We start from the raw sequence: 16395 nt of genomic DNA on the forward strand, positions 1-16395 counted from the left end.
TGACTTCACATGTGAATCCTTAAAGAGTTGGGTGGGGCTGGTGTGAACAATGTAGAATGGGTGTAGACAAAGAAGAGCTCTCCGGTAGGTGTACAAAACATTCAAGGGACGTTTTCTCAAAAAGTGGGGTTACTGAGTTAATCAACTTTCAAATAATTACTTTCCCATTGTTCCTTAAATGCAGTGTATGATATACCAGCTATATGTCTCTGCTTTTATCCAATGTAAAAAACACAATTTCAAATGTTGCTTACATATGACCGAATCGAGGTGGTTGGTCACATGTATGAACTGTAAATGTTGCGTTTATAGTTTTGTTCAGTATACATACAGCCTACATACAACTTACCATTCCGACCAGAAATACAACTTTCCCGAATTGGATCCTTTCTTTGTACCCCCCAAGTAATTGAACATCCCAGAGGCTGCTCTAAGATGCCGCCGGCAGAGAATCCAACTCAAGAGGCGCGCACACCATCCACCGTTTCCGAGTATATAAAATCAAATTGTATATGTCACATGCGCCAAATACAACAGTAAAATGCTCAATTACAAGCCCTTAAACAACAATGCACATTTAAGAAACAAAATACACAAAGAAATATAAAAAAAAAATATGGAGAAATAATCAAATAACAGTAGCGAGGCTAAATACAGGGGGTTCCGGTCGGGAATCAATGTGCACGGGCACCGGTTAGCTGAGGTATATGTGCATGTAGGTAGAGGTAAAGTGACTTTGCATGGATAATAAACAGGGAGTAGCAGCAGCGTAAAATGGGGTGGGGAGAGTCTTATGGCTTGGGGGTAGAAGCTGTTAAGAAGCCTTTTTTACCTAGACTTGGCGCTCTGGTACCGCTTGCCCTGTGGTTGCAGAGAGAACAGTCTATGACTAGGTTGGCTGGAGCCTTTAGCAATTTTTGGGGTTTTCCTCTGACACCGCCTGGTATAGAGGTCCTGGATGGTAGGAAGCTTGGCAACAGTGTTGTACTGGCCCTACGCACTACCCTCTGTAGTGCCTTGCGGTCGGATGCCGAGGAGACGCCATACCAGGCGGTGATGGAACCAGCTCTCGATGACGCAGCTGTATATTTTTTTTTGTGGCTCTGAGGACCCATGCCAAATCTTTTCAGTCTCCTGAAGGAGAATAGGCATTGTCGTGCCTTCTTCACAACTGTTTTGGTGTGTTTGGACCATGATAGTTTGTTGGTGATGTGGACACAAAGGAACTTGAAGCTCTCAACATGCCACACTACAGCCCCAATGATGAGAATGGGGCGTGCTTTGTCCTCCATTTTCTGTAGTCCACAATCATCTCCTTTATCTTTATCAAGTTGAGGGAGAGGTTGTTATCCTGGCACCACACGGCCATGTCTCTGACCTCCTCCCTTAGGCTGTATCATCACTCTCAGTGATCAGGCCTACCACTGTTGTGTCATCTGCAAACTTAAAGATGGTGTTTAACTCATGCTTGGCCATGCAGTCATGGGTGACCAGGGAGTACAGGAGGGGACTGAGCACACACCACTGAGGATCATTGTGGCAGATGTGTTGTTACCTACCCTTACCACCTGGGGGCGGCCCATCAGGAAGTCCAGGATCCGGTTGTAGAGGGAGGTGTTTAGTCCCAAGGTCCTTAACTTAGTGATGAGCTTTGAGGGCACTATAGTGTTGAACGCTGAGCTGTAGTCAATGAATAGCATTCTCACATAGGTGTTCCTTTTTTGTCCAGGTGGGAAAGGGCATTGTGGAGTACAATAGAGATTGCATCATCTGTGGATCAGTTGGGGCGGTATGCAAATTGGAGTGGGTCTAGGGCACAGGGACTATGGTCTGCTTGAAACATGCTGGTATTACAGACTCGGTCAGGGACAGGTTAAAAATGTCTGTGCAGACACTTGCCAGTTTGTCAGCGCCTGCTCAGAGTACACGTCCTGGTAATCCATCTGGCCCTGCGGCCTTTTCAATGTTGATCTGTTTAAAGGTCTTATTCACATTGGCTATGGAGAGTGTGATCACACTGTCGTCCAGGAACAGCTGATGCTCTGCTAATGTTCAGTCCCTAGACAATAAAGTAGATGAGCACAGGGCAAAGATCTCCTTCCATAGAGACATCAGGGACTGTAACGTTCTCTGTTTTCACGGAATCAAGGCTCTCTCCGGATATACCATCCCCATCCATACAGCCAACATTGCCCAGACGGGAATAAAGAACTCTCTGGGAAGAAGAAAGGCTGAGGTGTATGTGTCATGTTGTTTTAATGACTCAGGGTGTGATTGTGATAACGTACAGGAACTTAAGTTATTTTGTTCACCCGACCTAGAATACCTCACAATCAAATGCCGACCGTTTTACCCCCCAAGATCATTTTCTTTGGTTATAGTCACAGCCGTGTATATTCCCATTCAAGTCGATACCACGACGGCCATCAAGGAACTACTACACTGGACAACTGGAAGCCACATTTATTTTAGCTGGGGATTTTCACAAAGCAAATCTGAGGAAAAACATACTGAAGTTCTATCAACTCATTGCTTATAGTACTCGTGCTTCAAAAACTCTCGACCATTGTTACTCTCCCTTCCGGGATGGCTACAAGGCACTCCCCGCCCTCCTTTCAACAAATCCGTTCAGGACTCCATTCTGCTCCTCCCATCATATAGGCAGAAACTCAAACAGGAAGTACACGTGCTAAGATCACCCGGGCTAAGATCTATTCAACACTGGTCTGACCAATCGGAACTCATGCTACAAGACTGTTTTGATCACACGGACTGGGATATGTTCCAGGTTTCCTCTGAGAATAACATGGACATATACACTGACACGGTGACTGAGTTCATCAGGAAGTGTATAGGGGATGTTGTTACCACTGTGACTATTAAAACCTACCCAAGTCAAAAACCTACACAAATCCAAAAACGTGGATAGATGGCAGGAATTGCGCGAACCACAGCATTTAACCACGACAAGGTGCTTGGATATATGGTTGAATACAAATAGTGCAGTTATGCCCTCCGTAAGGCAATCAAACAGGTAAAGAGAAGTATAGTCGCAATTCAATGGCTTCGACACGAGACATACGGTATGTGGCATGGACAATCACGGATTACAAAAGGGAAAAGCAGTACATCGATTTCTTTCTTCTGGTCAAGCTAAACACCTTCGCCCGCTTTGAGGATAACACAGAGCCACCGACAGTGGCCGACCCCAAGGACTGTGAGCTCTCGTTCTTCGTTGCCGACGTGAGTAAGACGATATTACTGCACTGTTGGAGCTAGAAACACAAGCATTTTACTACACCTGCAATAACATCTGCTCAGTATGTGTACAGTGTATGTGATATGTGGTTTGATTTTGATCCCAGTTATGTTCAAATTGGGTCCTCACAGAAGAGACAACATGTCTGTGTCCCTATTTTCCCAATATAGTTCACTACTTTTAACCAGAACCCTATGGGCCCTGATCAAAAGTAGTGCATTACATAGAGAATAGGGTGTCATTTGAGATGCAGTCAATGTGTCTATGCTCTATAAATAAATTGTACTGCCGCATAAGCTTTTACACTGATAGCCATAAAAACTAGGTTAAAGAAAACACACTGGCAAAGTGATACCTTCTGAATGGTGCTTTTGTTAAGCGTGGTATGTGCTCTCTCATTTCTGCTGACTGCACGTTGTGAGTTTTAAAACAACCATTAAAGCATTATGGATACTTTGGAGGCCCATTTATCCTGGCTGGCTACAACCCCGTCTCTCCTGAATCTCTAAAGCTATTAGAAAACATTTGAATTCCATTGCTGCAATTTTCTGTGCTTCTCGGAATGAAAGATATATCGCTCTGTTTCAAGGTTTAAACCCCCCCCTCAAAATACATGTTTTATGTTGTGATTTATGTAGCAACATTTAATGAACAATGTCTATGAGAAGGAGACATATATCTCAACAGTGTGATGCACACAATGCAATTCACATTGCAATCGGGAGATGCAGTATCCAGGATTGGCCTTGAATAAGGCTGGTCAAAAAACAAGAAACAGACACGCCTTCCTGATGCTAACTTTACAATTATTAAACATTACATCCCTCTGATCCCAGTTGTAATGATCACGACAGAGAGCTGGTTTCAAGCGCAGGGCACAGCAGGTGTTTATTTGTGAAGGACCACAGGAGGAGGCCGGTAGCTGGGTCCAGGGGCAGGCAGAAGGTCATACACAGGGGGTCTCAAAAGGCAACAGTACAGGCAGCGAAAAGGCTATTAAGAACATCGTCCAGGAGATCAGGCAATAGGTTGATAACAGGAAATCTAAAGTACAGGCAGGGAATAGGCAAAAGGCGTAGTTAGTGAGGCAGGCCAAAACTATCATACCCGGGAAGATTACAATAAGGGAAACCCAGTGCTCTGAATAGAAGCATTTCACAAAACAAACAATACCTCACAATGATGGGGTGCAAAGAACTGAACTAAATAGTGTGTGATAATGACATACAGGTGATCAGAATGCAGGTGATTGGGATCTGGAGAGCGAGCTACGTTCAGTGGATCTACGTGTTCGAGAGTGTGAGTTGGAAGCAGACGTTACACCAGTTTTCTGTGCCACATCAGTGCGATGACATTTGCTTTTCTTTATTGTTAATTAACTAGAAGGCTATGTTCTCTAAACAACCTAGTTATATTAATAGATCAATCGATTTGTGAAGGCATCTTTGAGGGCATACAGAAGAGTTTTTATTATTCCAAGCTAATTAGCCCGCTAAAAGGCGGCGCTGTCACGCCGTTGATATTTGGGAATTTTAATAAGCGACGTGTCATTCATACAGCAAGTTGCTGTGGTGCTCTATTTCGATTAAACATTTGAGACCTAATTATCTGTCATAGCATTGGGTGTATTCATGCCATGATCCATTGACTTTGCTAGGGTTTCCCAAACTCGGGTCTCAGGACCCCAAGGGGTGCATGTTTACTTTTTTTGCCCTAGCTCTACACAATCAACTAATCATCAGGCTTTGATGATTGGAATCAGCTGTGTAGTGTTAGGGGGAAGAAAGAAAAACGCGATTTGTCTTTTGACTATTAAACCAGGGTTAGCAGTGCTGTAGAGGTAAAAGGTAATAAAAAAAAATAGGGGGGTAAACTCTGATCGCCGGTCGCTGTGAAAAAGTAATGCTCCATATTCTTAATTGCATTTTTCTACAAAAGGTGGGTAGTGGTCCCTAACAGTGTTCCGTACACATTTTGCAATGAAAACTAATAAGACTGTAACGACAGTGTTGGCATCAAAATACGGAGTGTAGAACACGCTTATTTTAAAGCGTTGATTGCCATGGAAATGGACCAATATTATTCAAGAAAATATAAAAAAACGGACCCCTCTGACACTGTACGTTACATTGCGGGATGCATTATGCAAATCATTATGTGCTGTACAGAGTCTTTCCACCAGGGGTAGCGCTTCTCAGATTAAAAACATGCTTAACGATATACACTTGTATGAAACCTTCATTATTCGTGATTTTCATTTAAATGATCATTCGTTTTAATATTATTATGGCTAATATTAAACACATTTTTCATGAGTAGGGTAATAATAGCAATGTGGTCATCAATAATTAATCACATAAGACTTTGATGTGCAGAAACTTAAAAAGAATACCACTGCGCCAAACTGTGCATTTACACAAGCAAACCCGTCACTTGCTGACAAAGCACATTCATTTTTTTGCTCTCACGTTTGTTATGTTCAAATGTTGAAATACTCTTGCTGTGCCAACCTTCTCACGGGAGGTGTGTGTTCAATAATTGTGAAATCTCAATTACGCATGTCAATAACGCATGTCCTAAATTCTTACGTGTGCCATCTATTAAACTTGTTCGCAAATGACATGCTCTAACCAAAATTGAGACGCAGCATTCCTGCACGCCTCTCTTGCTGCTCCTGATTGTTCACAGGTGAAGAAATTGAACTGGAGTCCCTAAAAGACAGCATGTCACTAAACTGCAATTAGTTATGAACTATGTGTAATGTTTTTGGACCATCGGCTACCCTGTAAACAGGTACTGACAGGAGCCGTGAGCCACATCCCTCAGGCCCCTCCCTGCCTTCACCTCCTCATAAGCAGTGTGTAGCTGTTGTTTTGTTCATGCAACATCATTCATTAAGATAGTGCCAAGGAAATGGACTCACAAATGTGGATATCATTTCCATGTAATCCAACATAATGCTATTGCATATTTCTTGGAAAGAGCAGGTGTTCATGTATATGATGGAGTGAGAGTACAGAGGTGAGTTGATGTTACAACTTCATCAATGGTTAATTCAATCAATAGTTAATTTGTCAGGTCATCACTGTGAGCCAACATGACTCTCAAAAGCCATGACAGCTGCAGTTTACTTGTGAAGACAACTTTAGTGTCGTCCTAAAACCCCAATTCAAATTCGACACAAATGGGTATGTTATAAGAAATTATATAAACTCTTTATAGTGTTTTATTTACATTTTAGAGGTGATAACTTGGTCAAATCGGGTGGAAAAAACAGTTTCCCCACTCAACATATCTTCACCTTTCAGTTTGCGCTGTTCAGTGATCTTCAGTTTCTTGGCAATTTCTCGCATGGAATAACCTTCATTTCTCAGAACAAGAATAGACTGATGAGTTTCAGAAGAAAGGTCTTTGTTTCTAGCCATTTTGAGCCTGTAATCAAACCCACAAATACCGATGCTCCAGATACTCAACCGGTCTGTGCCGGTCCAGTTTTGTTTTGGTCGTTTTTTTTGCTTTTTTAAATCAGCACTACAGTTTTCAGTTGTGCTAACATAATTGAAAAAGGGTTTTCTAATGATCAATTAGCCTTTTAAAATGATAAACTTGGATTAGCTAACACAACGTTCCATTGGAACACAGGAGTGATGGTTGTTGATAATGGGCCTCTGTACTCCTATGTAGATATTCCATTTAAAAAATCTGCAGTTTCCAGCTACAATAGTCATTTACAACATTAATAATGTCTACACTGTATTTCTGATACATTTTATGTTATTTTAATGGACCAAAAAATGTGCTCTTTAAAAAACAAGGACATTTCTAAATGATCCCAAACTTTTGGATGGCTACGTGTGTGTGTGTGTGTGTGTGTGTGTGTGTGTGTGTGTGTGTGTGTGTGTGTGTGTGTGTGTGTGTGTGTGTATAAATATTATTATTTATTTATTTATACTCTGACATTAATTGTCCTAATATTTCTTAATTCTGTACTTTGATGTGTGTGCATTGTTGTGTATTGTTAGATATTACTACACTGTTGGAGCTAGGAACACCAGCATTTCACTACACTCACAATAACATTCTCTAAGTATGTGACCAATAAATCAAATGTGATTTGATTACAGTACTAATTCTAGCTACTAGTGAGAAAGCTGCCAGTTGATGCGTGTTTCATCAATGTTGAAAGAAAGCCCCAGAGCACACACTTGACATTTCAGAATGTAGAGGGATTCCAAATTTCAGGAATCTGTTTATCTGGTGCTCATCACTACCCCCCCCCCCCCCCCCCCCCCCCCAAAAAAAAAACAAACAACAACTGCAAAGCCTCTCAACTCTATTAATTGATAACTTTACACAAAAAAAGTGATGTCTCTATCTGTTTGTTTGGTAAAGATCTAGCAGAGGAATTGTCTCTGATGTAAAAATGAAGCCAGTGAGTTGTTTGAACTTGTGCTTAACTATCCCAGGGCTGGGGGGATCCCCAAAGGTACACAGTAGTCTTGCATCCTCAAAAAACACAAAGAAACAAACACACACACACACACTGACATAGAAACAAAAACACACACACAAAAATACTCACACACTCCCAGCGGTGCCCTGTTATATAATGGGGAGCCTAGCATATGAAAAATGAAGCTGCTTCCGTAGAACCAACCTTAATTCACAGTCAATAGTCCTAGCTACTGAGAGTACAAAACCTTACGAATATCTACCTAATATTGAGTTGCACCCCCTTTTGCTCCTCAGAACAGCCTCAATTAGTTGGGCATGGACTACACGGTGTCGAAAGCTTTCCACAGGGATGCTGGTCCATGTTGACTACAATGCATCCCACAGTTGTGTCAAGTTGGCTGGATGTCCTTTGGGTGGTGGACCATTCTTGATCCACATGGGAAACTGTTGAGCGTGAAAAACCCAGCAGTGTTGCAGCTCTTAAAACACTCAAATCGGTACGCCTGACACCTACTACCATACCCCGTTCATCTTTTGTCTTGCCCATTCAAACTCTGAATGGAAAACATACACAATCCATGTCTCAATTGTCTTCAGGCTTAAATGTTTGTTTTTTACCTGTCTCCTCCAATTCAGCTACACTGCTTGAAGTGGATTTAGCAGGTGACATCAATAAGGGATCATATCTTTCACCTGGAATCACCTGGTCAGTCTATGTCATGGAAAGAGCAGGTGTTCCTAATGTTTTGTACACTCAGTGTCTAGTTGTAGCTATAGCTATATACCTGTAGGTCTTCCTATATGATTGGTAGTCATTGGAACCCTCATTATTGTTTAATTTACATTGCAGCTATTCAGGATATGCTGTATAATACTAAACAAGGTTTATTTTAATAAATGTGAAATTATTTAAAAATGCATATTTTTGTCTGGTTACACAGACAGAGCACAGAATCCCTTTCTGGTCTCTTTGTGGCACGTATGGTATGACGTGCTAGAGTGCTCGCAACCTGTCTCTGCTCTCTCTCTCTCTCTCTCTCTCTCTCTCTCACACACACACACAAACGCACACACACACACACACACTTCAGAGAGACGACAGAGTTAAATGTGATGTAAATGATGACTATGATGGCCTTGCCCACAGCCCCAACTCTAATATGATATTGCCATGTCATAGTTGACACAGAGACAGACAGTCTTGCCCTCTCTATTCCACACCAGAATGCTATAATATAGTCTATATTACAATGGATCTGGGCTTCAGATATGAAAGCAATGATAATGAATAGTAAACATCTCTCTCCTTCCTTCTCTCCTACCTTCGTTCTTTGGTCTCTCCCAGTTTCTTGGAGGTTGGAGTGGGAGCTGGTGGAGGCCTCGGTAGCACTAATTTGGTATTTACTACTTTACACTACAGTGTTGTCTGTGGAGGACAGGTTTTTACAGTGAAGAGCTAGTTTAAAACCTTGCGCCCTATGGGCCCTGGAAAAATGTAGAGCACTAAATATGGAATAGGGTGCCGTTTGGGACGCAACCAGTGCCTCTCACAACATCCACTGGATTACCTCCATTTATTTCCCTTTTTCCTCTCTCATCTTTTTTAGTAGAGTGGCCTCATGGATGTTGAAGGTGAACTGCTCATTTGCTGCTGCTTGATTTATTGTAATGACTCAGAGAAAGAAAAGACAGTACAGGGTCGCAATTCAACGGCTAAGACATGAGATGCATTAGGCAGGGACCTCAGAAAATCGCAGATTATAAAGGCTAAACCAGCCAAGTCCGAGACACTGACGCCTCTCTCCCAGACAAGCTAAACACCTTTTTCACCCGCTTTGAGAAAAGCAACACGGAGCCGTCAACGCGCGCCCCCGCTGCTCATGAGTACTGCGGGCTCCCGATCACTGTAGCTAACGTGAGTAAAACCTTCAAGCGTGTTAACCGTTGCGTCGATTACAGCTCAGGTTTTAACACCATATTGCCCTCCAAGCTTGTCACTAAGCTCAGGACCTTGGGTATGAACACTTCCCTTTGCAACTGGATCCTAGATTCCCTGACGGGTCGACCTCAGGTTAAGGGTAGGCATCAACACTTCCGCCCAGCTGATCCTCAACAATAGGACCCCCCAGGGGTGTGTGCTCAGCCCCTTCCTGTACTCCATGTTCGCCCATTACTGCATGGCCATGCACGACTCCAACTCAACCAACAAGGTTGCTTACGACAGTGGTAGGCCTGATTACCAACAACGACGAGACAGCCTACAGAGAGGAGGATAGAGGCCTTGACAGAGTGGTAATAGGAAAATAACCTCTCCCTCAACATCAACAAAATGTAGGAGCTTATCATGGACTTGGCTGATTTCTTTTGATTTTCCCATGAAGTTAAGCAAAGAGACACTAAGTTTGAAGGTAGGCCTTGAAATACATCCACAGGTACACCTCCAATTGACTCAAATGATGTCAATTAGCCTATCAGAAGCTTCTATAGCCATGACATCATTTTCTGGAATTTTTCAAGCTGTTTAAAGGCACAGTCAACTAAGCGTATGTAAACTTCTGACCCACTGGAATTGTGATACAGTGAATTATATGTGAAATAATCTGTCTGTAAACAATTGTTGGAAAAATGACTTGTGTCATGCACAAAGTAGATGTCCTAACCGACTTGCCAAAAACTATAGTTTGTTAATAACAATACATTTGTGGAGTGATTGAAAAACAAGTTTTAATGACTCCAACCTAAGTGTATGTGAACCTTTGACTTCAACTGTATACTGGTGGACATTCATAGTTTATCTTGTGTAAAATAAAAAAACAACAAAAAAACATTTTATTTGCTTGACATTTGACTACATTGATAGGTGATAGCAACATAAGCATACCGCTGCACCGCTATAACACCTGCTAAACTGTGTACGCAACCAGTACATTCTGATTTGATTTGTTAAGAACTACCTCTGGGGAAAAAAAACTAAAAAACAAACAGAGATCAAGACAACAGATGCAAAGAGAAACATTTACCAGCTTGAGAGATGAAGCCTGTATGTGTATATCCTGGAATGGAAGCATTTGTATTTCAAAGTGAAAGTGCATTTGCTCAATATCTCCATTAAAAACCCATCTGTGGGAGCGGGTTCGAGTGGAGCGCTCTAGACAGAATCCCCCCTAATGGGAAGTGTGGCCTGGGAAGCTACTATTCCTGAATGTGTCCTCTGCTCTCCGCCAACATGGCTAATTTGCGCTAATGAATGCATTCTCTTTCGTTCTCTCTCTCTCTCTCTCTCTCTCTCTCTCTCCATTTTCAGACAACACAGCGAGCATCATCACACGGCGGAGGCAGTTCAGTCGGCTCGTCCAGGAGCTATACGAGCTCCCCATAGTGGTGTGGGACGGTGGGGAGCCAGCGCTGAGTGGCACTAGCACACTGACCCTGCGGGTGTGCCCGTGCCAGCGCAACGGGAGGGTGCAGACGTGCCAGGATGAGAGGGGACTCCTCTCCTCGGCAGGCCTCAGCACGGGGGCCCTGATCGCCATCCTGCTGTGCATCGTCATCCTGCTGGGTAGGTGTTGACTGGGTCCGAGCCTGGGTAACAGCAAGTCTAGGGGCATGGTGGAGGGTATGGGCCGCCTGGTTGGCATCACACCTAAAGGGCATATTGGTGAGGATGGGTGCATGCCTTGGGGGCATCATGCCTTAGGGCATGGTAGTGGAACACCTGGGGGTCATCTTGTCTGAGGGGCATGGTGGTGGAGGGTACGGGCGTTAGAATGCCTAGAGGCATGGTGAAGGGTATGGAGGAGAGCAGCAGGAGGGGGTGGATACTTTAAAAGGGATGAATGGAGGGGTGAGGAAGGACACAGGTGGGTTGTAGAATGAGGGAGGACAGGGAGAAGGTCAGGATGATGGAGACGTAGAGAACAGAGAGTGAGTGAGATTTGGGCCAGATGGGTAGATGGATGTGTGAAGAAAGATGGACTGAGAGGAGAATAGAAGAAGGTAAAGGTAAGGACAAGGAGACTTAAGAGAAGGTTGTATAAAGAGGGATAGAGCTGTGTTAAAACAATCCATAAATGTTTCGCTGCTCTGTATTTACTACTTTAGGACACACTAAACACACTATTTAAGTTAAAGATAGAATCCGCAGTAGGGAAAACAGCGCCACTCTCCTTCCCACAGATGTTGCTATTATTTTTGTTTTGTAAACTAAAGGGAGGTGAGAAGCGTTGGCCAACGTGGTGAGAAAATGTGCAGTTCATATTATGCTGTTTGCGTGTGCAATGATGTAAGAGTAAAAATAAAATGAAGGGCAGTAACTTCTTTGTTGTGGATTATTGTAAAGGAGGTGGACATTTCACCATTAAAGGGGAACTGAAAGTCAAATATTTTCCAAACTTGACTGGTGACATGCAAAACATGTATCAACGACTGTATCAACACCGGACTAATGAAAAAATTCCCATTTAAGGATTCCAGCTTTAAATGAATGTGTTGTATAGTAAATGCTTTATAATAAGATATCAAATATAATTCATCAAAGTTCCCACAGAAAACAACTAACAACTTTTCCTTTTTAGCAAAAGGGTTACAACATTACCACCACTGCCAAATACCAACAGAGTCTCTCTACCAAACTGAACAGCAGTAGGACAGGGGAGAGAGCGTGTATAATTAACAGAATCTTCCATCTCCCACTCACCCCTTCTCCCTTGATTGTCCGTGGACATCGGTGCGTGAAGGTGATGCATATTCATATCAGCAGTCTCAGCACGGCATTGCCAGAGTCTGAGGCTCACAGCAACTAAAGGCCATCATCGCTGTTTGGAGTGAATGCATGAGCGAGAGACTGCACCTGCATGACTAATCATCAGCAGGAGAGAGATTGATGGAGGGAGGGACAGAGAAAGTGACAGGGAGAGTGATAGAGAGAGAAGGCTTATCGAGTTACTTTGGCTAGTCGAGGAAGATGGAGATTAGCTGGGGAAGGGAGTGTTAGTGTGAGACAAAGCTGTTTCATGCCTGAACACGGGCGTGAGAGAGACAGACAGACAGAGGGACAGAAAAAGAGAGTGGTAAAAAGACAGAAAAAGGAAGGAAGAGAGGGTGATGTATAGATGCTATAGAAACACAACAGGGTGGGAATCTTTTTAGCAGGGGAACACCACACACACACACACACACACACACACACACACACACACACACACACACACACACACAAAGACAACAGTGCTAATTCATCAGAGATGAGAAAGCTCTCACTTTGCATGTGTTAAAATGTGTCATCCTGAAATAGGGTGCCTAAAACATTGACACTGGTAGGCTGCTAACTAGCCGCCATATATGTGTCTGGTGTTAAATAGTTAATAGCTATTAACAGCTGTAGGATAAGTTAAATAGTGTTGTGAGACAAAGATTTCCCCTTTTGATGCTCTCAGCGTGACTGTTTCACAGGGATGGAAAGGAGAACTCTATTGGTCTGCCAATGCAGCAGGATGATGTCATTTTACTGATTTTATACTGTGCCTGCATCCCAAATGGCACCCTATTTCTTTCACACTATAGTGCACTGCTTTTGACCAGAGCCATATTGGTTCTAGTCAATAGAGCTCTGTTTTATAGAGCCAATTGAGAGAGAGTTCACCTGCTTGGTCATTTCACTGAATGACCGTTTTATTAACATCATTATTAATGCAGAAACCATAACCCCATTAACTCCAGTACAAGTTCCTGATACAGCAGTTCTACTTCAGCAAATGAAGTATTCTCCTCGAGTTCATTTGCGAGTAAGATACACTATTATGCACATCATCATGAGATGTTGTGGATGTAGCCTAGCTACACACATCACTGCTGTTATAGGGGTAACAAGGTTAATTTGAAGGACACTATTCCTTATTCCCTACATAGTGCACTACATTTGACTAGAACTCTATGGGCCCCGGTCAAAAGGCTGCCATTTGGAAAGTAGGCTCTGAAACATTCACCATTTTTGATAATAATGCATATTCATTCCGGATTCTTCATCAGGGCACAGGAGCTAGATGCGTGTTGCAGAGTGTAAATCAATAATACCCATTAGCCGTCACTAGTATTAGCCGTAATAATGCTCTCAATGCAATCTGCTATGAGAATCTTCTCATTATAGACTGTGCATCTCTGGAACAGATTTAACAGGAACGCTCAGCCAAAATAGAATAACAACAACACCATCTCCACTCCATTTTATGATATTGACTGAGGTACTTTAACTATACAGTAAGTATCTGAATCCAAAATGCCACCCTATTCCCTTTATAGTGCCCAACTTTTGACCAGAGCCCTATGGGCCCTGGTTAAAAGTACTGCACTATATAGGGAGTAGGATGCAATTTGAGCAGGAAACAAAGCTTTAATTTTTGTAACTGTTTACGACCCATAACATGTTCATTTATTCTGAATTAATAACCAACATAGTGACACCGCATGCAGAGCGTGGCATTAGCATTGCCATCAGACTTGGATAGTGTAGTGAACCTCTACTGATAAGATGTGGTGTTGTGAAGCCAACCATTTTGTGGTTGTTTCCATTACTGTTGTTGTTTCCATTACTGTTGTTGTTGGCGTGGTGTTTTTGCTTGTCACTTTCTTCTGCAGCAATCAGAGTTCTCTTTACCGCTTTGTTGTTGGCGTTGTCTCTATTACTATTGATGTTGAGACGACGTCTCTCCTTGTCTTCCTCCAGCGATCGTGGTTCTGTTCATCACCCTGCGGCGGAGCAAGAAGGAGCCCCTCGTCATCTCCGAGGAGGACGTCCGCGAGAATGTGGTAACATACGACGATGAGGGGGGCGGCGAGGAGGACACTGAGGCCTTCGACATCATCACCCTACGGAACCCCGCCGCCGCTGAGGAGCTAAAGTTCAGACGGGACATCCGGCCGGAGGCGGCCCGACAACGCGGGCAAAACCGAGGCTGCCACAGTCCCCCGGAGCTGAACCAGGTGGATGTGCAGGAGTTTATTAAACAAAGACTGGTGGAGGCAGACATGGACACTAGCGGTCCTCCATATGACTCCCTCCAGACCTACGCATATGAGGGTCAAATGTCTCCGACAGGTTCCATCAGCTCTCTGGACTCCCCGGGAACACACTCAGAACAGGATTATAACTACCTGGATGACTGGGGGCCTGAGTTTCAGAAACTGGCAGAACTCTACGTGGAGGATACGGATGTAGCAGAGTCAGATGTGGCAGTTGCGGTGACCGTGGCGACCTAGCCTGTCAACGTTGGTCACACTGTCTGTAAAACCAAAACCTTTCTCTCTCTCAGTCCTCCTCCTCGACTTGTTTCAAAACGATAAAATAGAAATGCTTTTGAACTCGTTCCAGCTGATCTACTTTTACTGTTGAATTGCAGACTGCCCCTTTTTTCAGTTTTCCATTTGGAACATGGGTCTAATATGCGGATGGATTGATTTTGGGGTGGAACAATGTTAAGGATTTCGGAAAAAGGAAAATATTTTTCCTGTTGTATATTTTTTATTGCTCAATAAAGTCCTTAATTCCATATGAGTGGATATATGTGAAACGGAGTGTCAACTTTTATTCTGAAGATTAAAGGTTATCTTAGAACAGACATCATCATGCAAAGATTTACGCGTTTAAAGCACAAGAAAAGTTATATTGAACCATCACTTTCACTTTCAGGTTTATCTATTCTAAACAATCATTACACCTGGTCATGTGTGACACCACACAAAAGCAATTCAATTGGCACTAAGGCTTTCTTAATCCATTTTACAACATAGATAGCTACAATTCTTCTTAAAATGGATGTTGATTGCAAAAGTGCCAATAACTGGGCTTTTAATTTTATACCAGTATGTACAACTGTCTGCCTCGATAAGATAAAGGTACCTTGCGTTAGAGAGTCATGACATTCGTGTTAAGAAAATAAAATACTATTCTGAAAAATGACATCAGAGGGGAATCAAGGATATTGCATTTGTTTATCATGGTCTATAAAACACGGTCCCTATAGACCTTGAACATTCGTCCCAAATGGCACCCTATTCCCTAGGCCTAGTACACTACTTTTGGCCAGAGCCCTTTGGGGCCTGGTTAAAAATAGTGCACTATATAGGGAATATAGTGCCATTTGGGATGAACATATGCAGGCTTTTTACTGAGTGTGCTTCTTTCATGAAAATAACTCAAAAGATATGTTTAATAATTTATTTCCCTGAGCCTCGTTTTTGCATTTAAATGCTCAGTCTGATTGTTTGGGCGTGTTGATACAAATTGAAGTACAGTATATTTACATACAAAGCCCAGATTGGTAGATAGGTCTTTTAGACTCTAGAGGAGGGTACATTTGCAAATAAATGATGACTGGTCATTGGTCAGAATAACGAGATCAGATTGTGATGTCATGATCTGGGCCAAAAACTCCCATCCCACCAGAAACAGGCTGAAATTCCAGACTTTTTATTCAAACAGCTCTTACACACAAAGGTTATTATCATAATTTTCACAATTTCAGAGTGTTGTTTCAACCTCATAGTGTGTAAACATCATTTAAAAGAAAAGGAAAATCAAGTTTTTTGGCAGCACTGCCCCTTTCAACATAAGCCTTGAACCTAGCCAGCGATCAGTCTCCTATGGTCTGTCTGTCATAAGTTCCTCCTGGACCTGCATGGCTGCT

General features: G+C 42.8%; 1 protein-coding gene across 2 annotated transcripts in view; it reads left to right on the plus strand.

The window, feature by feature from the left end:
• The window catches only part of LOC110490018 (cadherin-18), a 368917-nt gene extending 353005 nt beyond the window's left edge, over window positions 1–15912 (plus strand). For both annotated transcript variants that reach the window (XM_021563094.2, XM_021563095.2), the window contains 2 exons: window positions 11019–11273; window positions 14436–15912. In XM_021563094.2, coding sequence (XP_021418769.2) covers window positions 11019–11273; window positions 14436–14968 — 788 coding nt within the window. In that variant the 3' untranslated portion in view covers window positions 14969–15912. The remainder of the gene's footprint in view (window positions 1–11018; window positions 11274–14435) is intronic.
• The last annotated feature ends 483 nt before the right edge of the window (window positions 15913–16395 follow it).

This window comes from Oncorhynchus mykiss, chromosome 15 (assembly GCF_013265735.2).
Source record: "Oncorhynchus mykiss isolate Arlee chromosome 15, USDA_OmykA_1.1, whole genome shotgun sequence".
Lineage (NCBI taxonomy): Eukaryota > Metazoa > Chordata > Actinopteri > Salmoniformes > Salmonidae > Oncorhynchus > Oncorhynchus mykiss.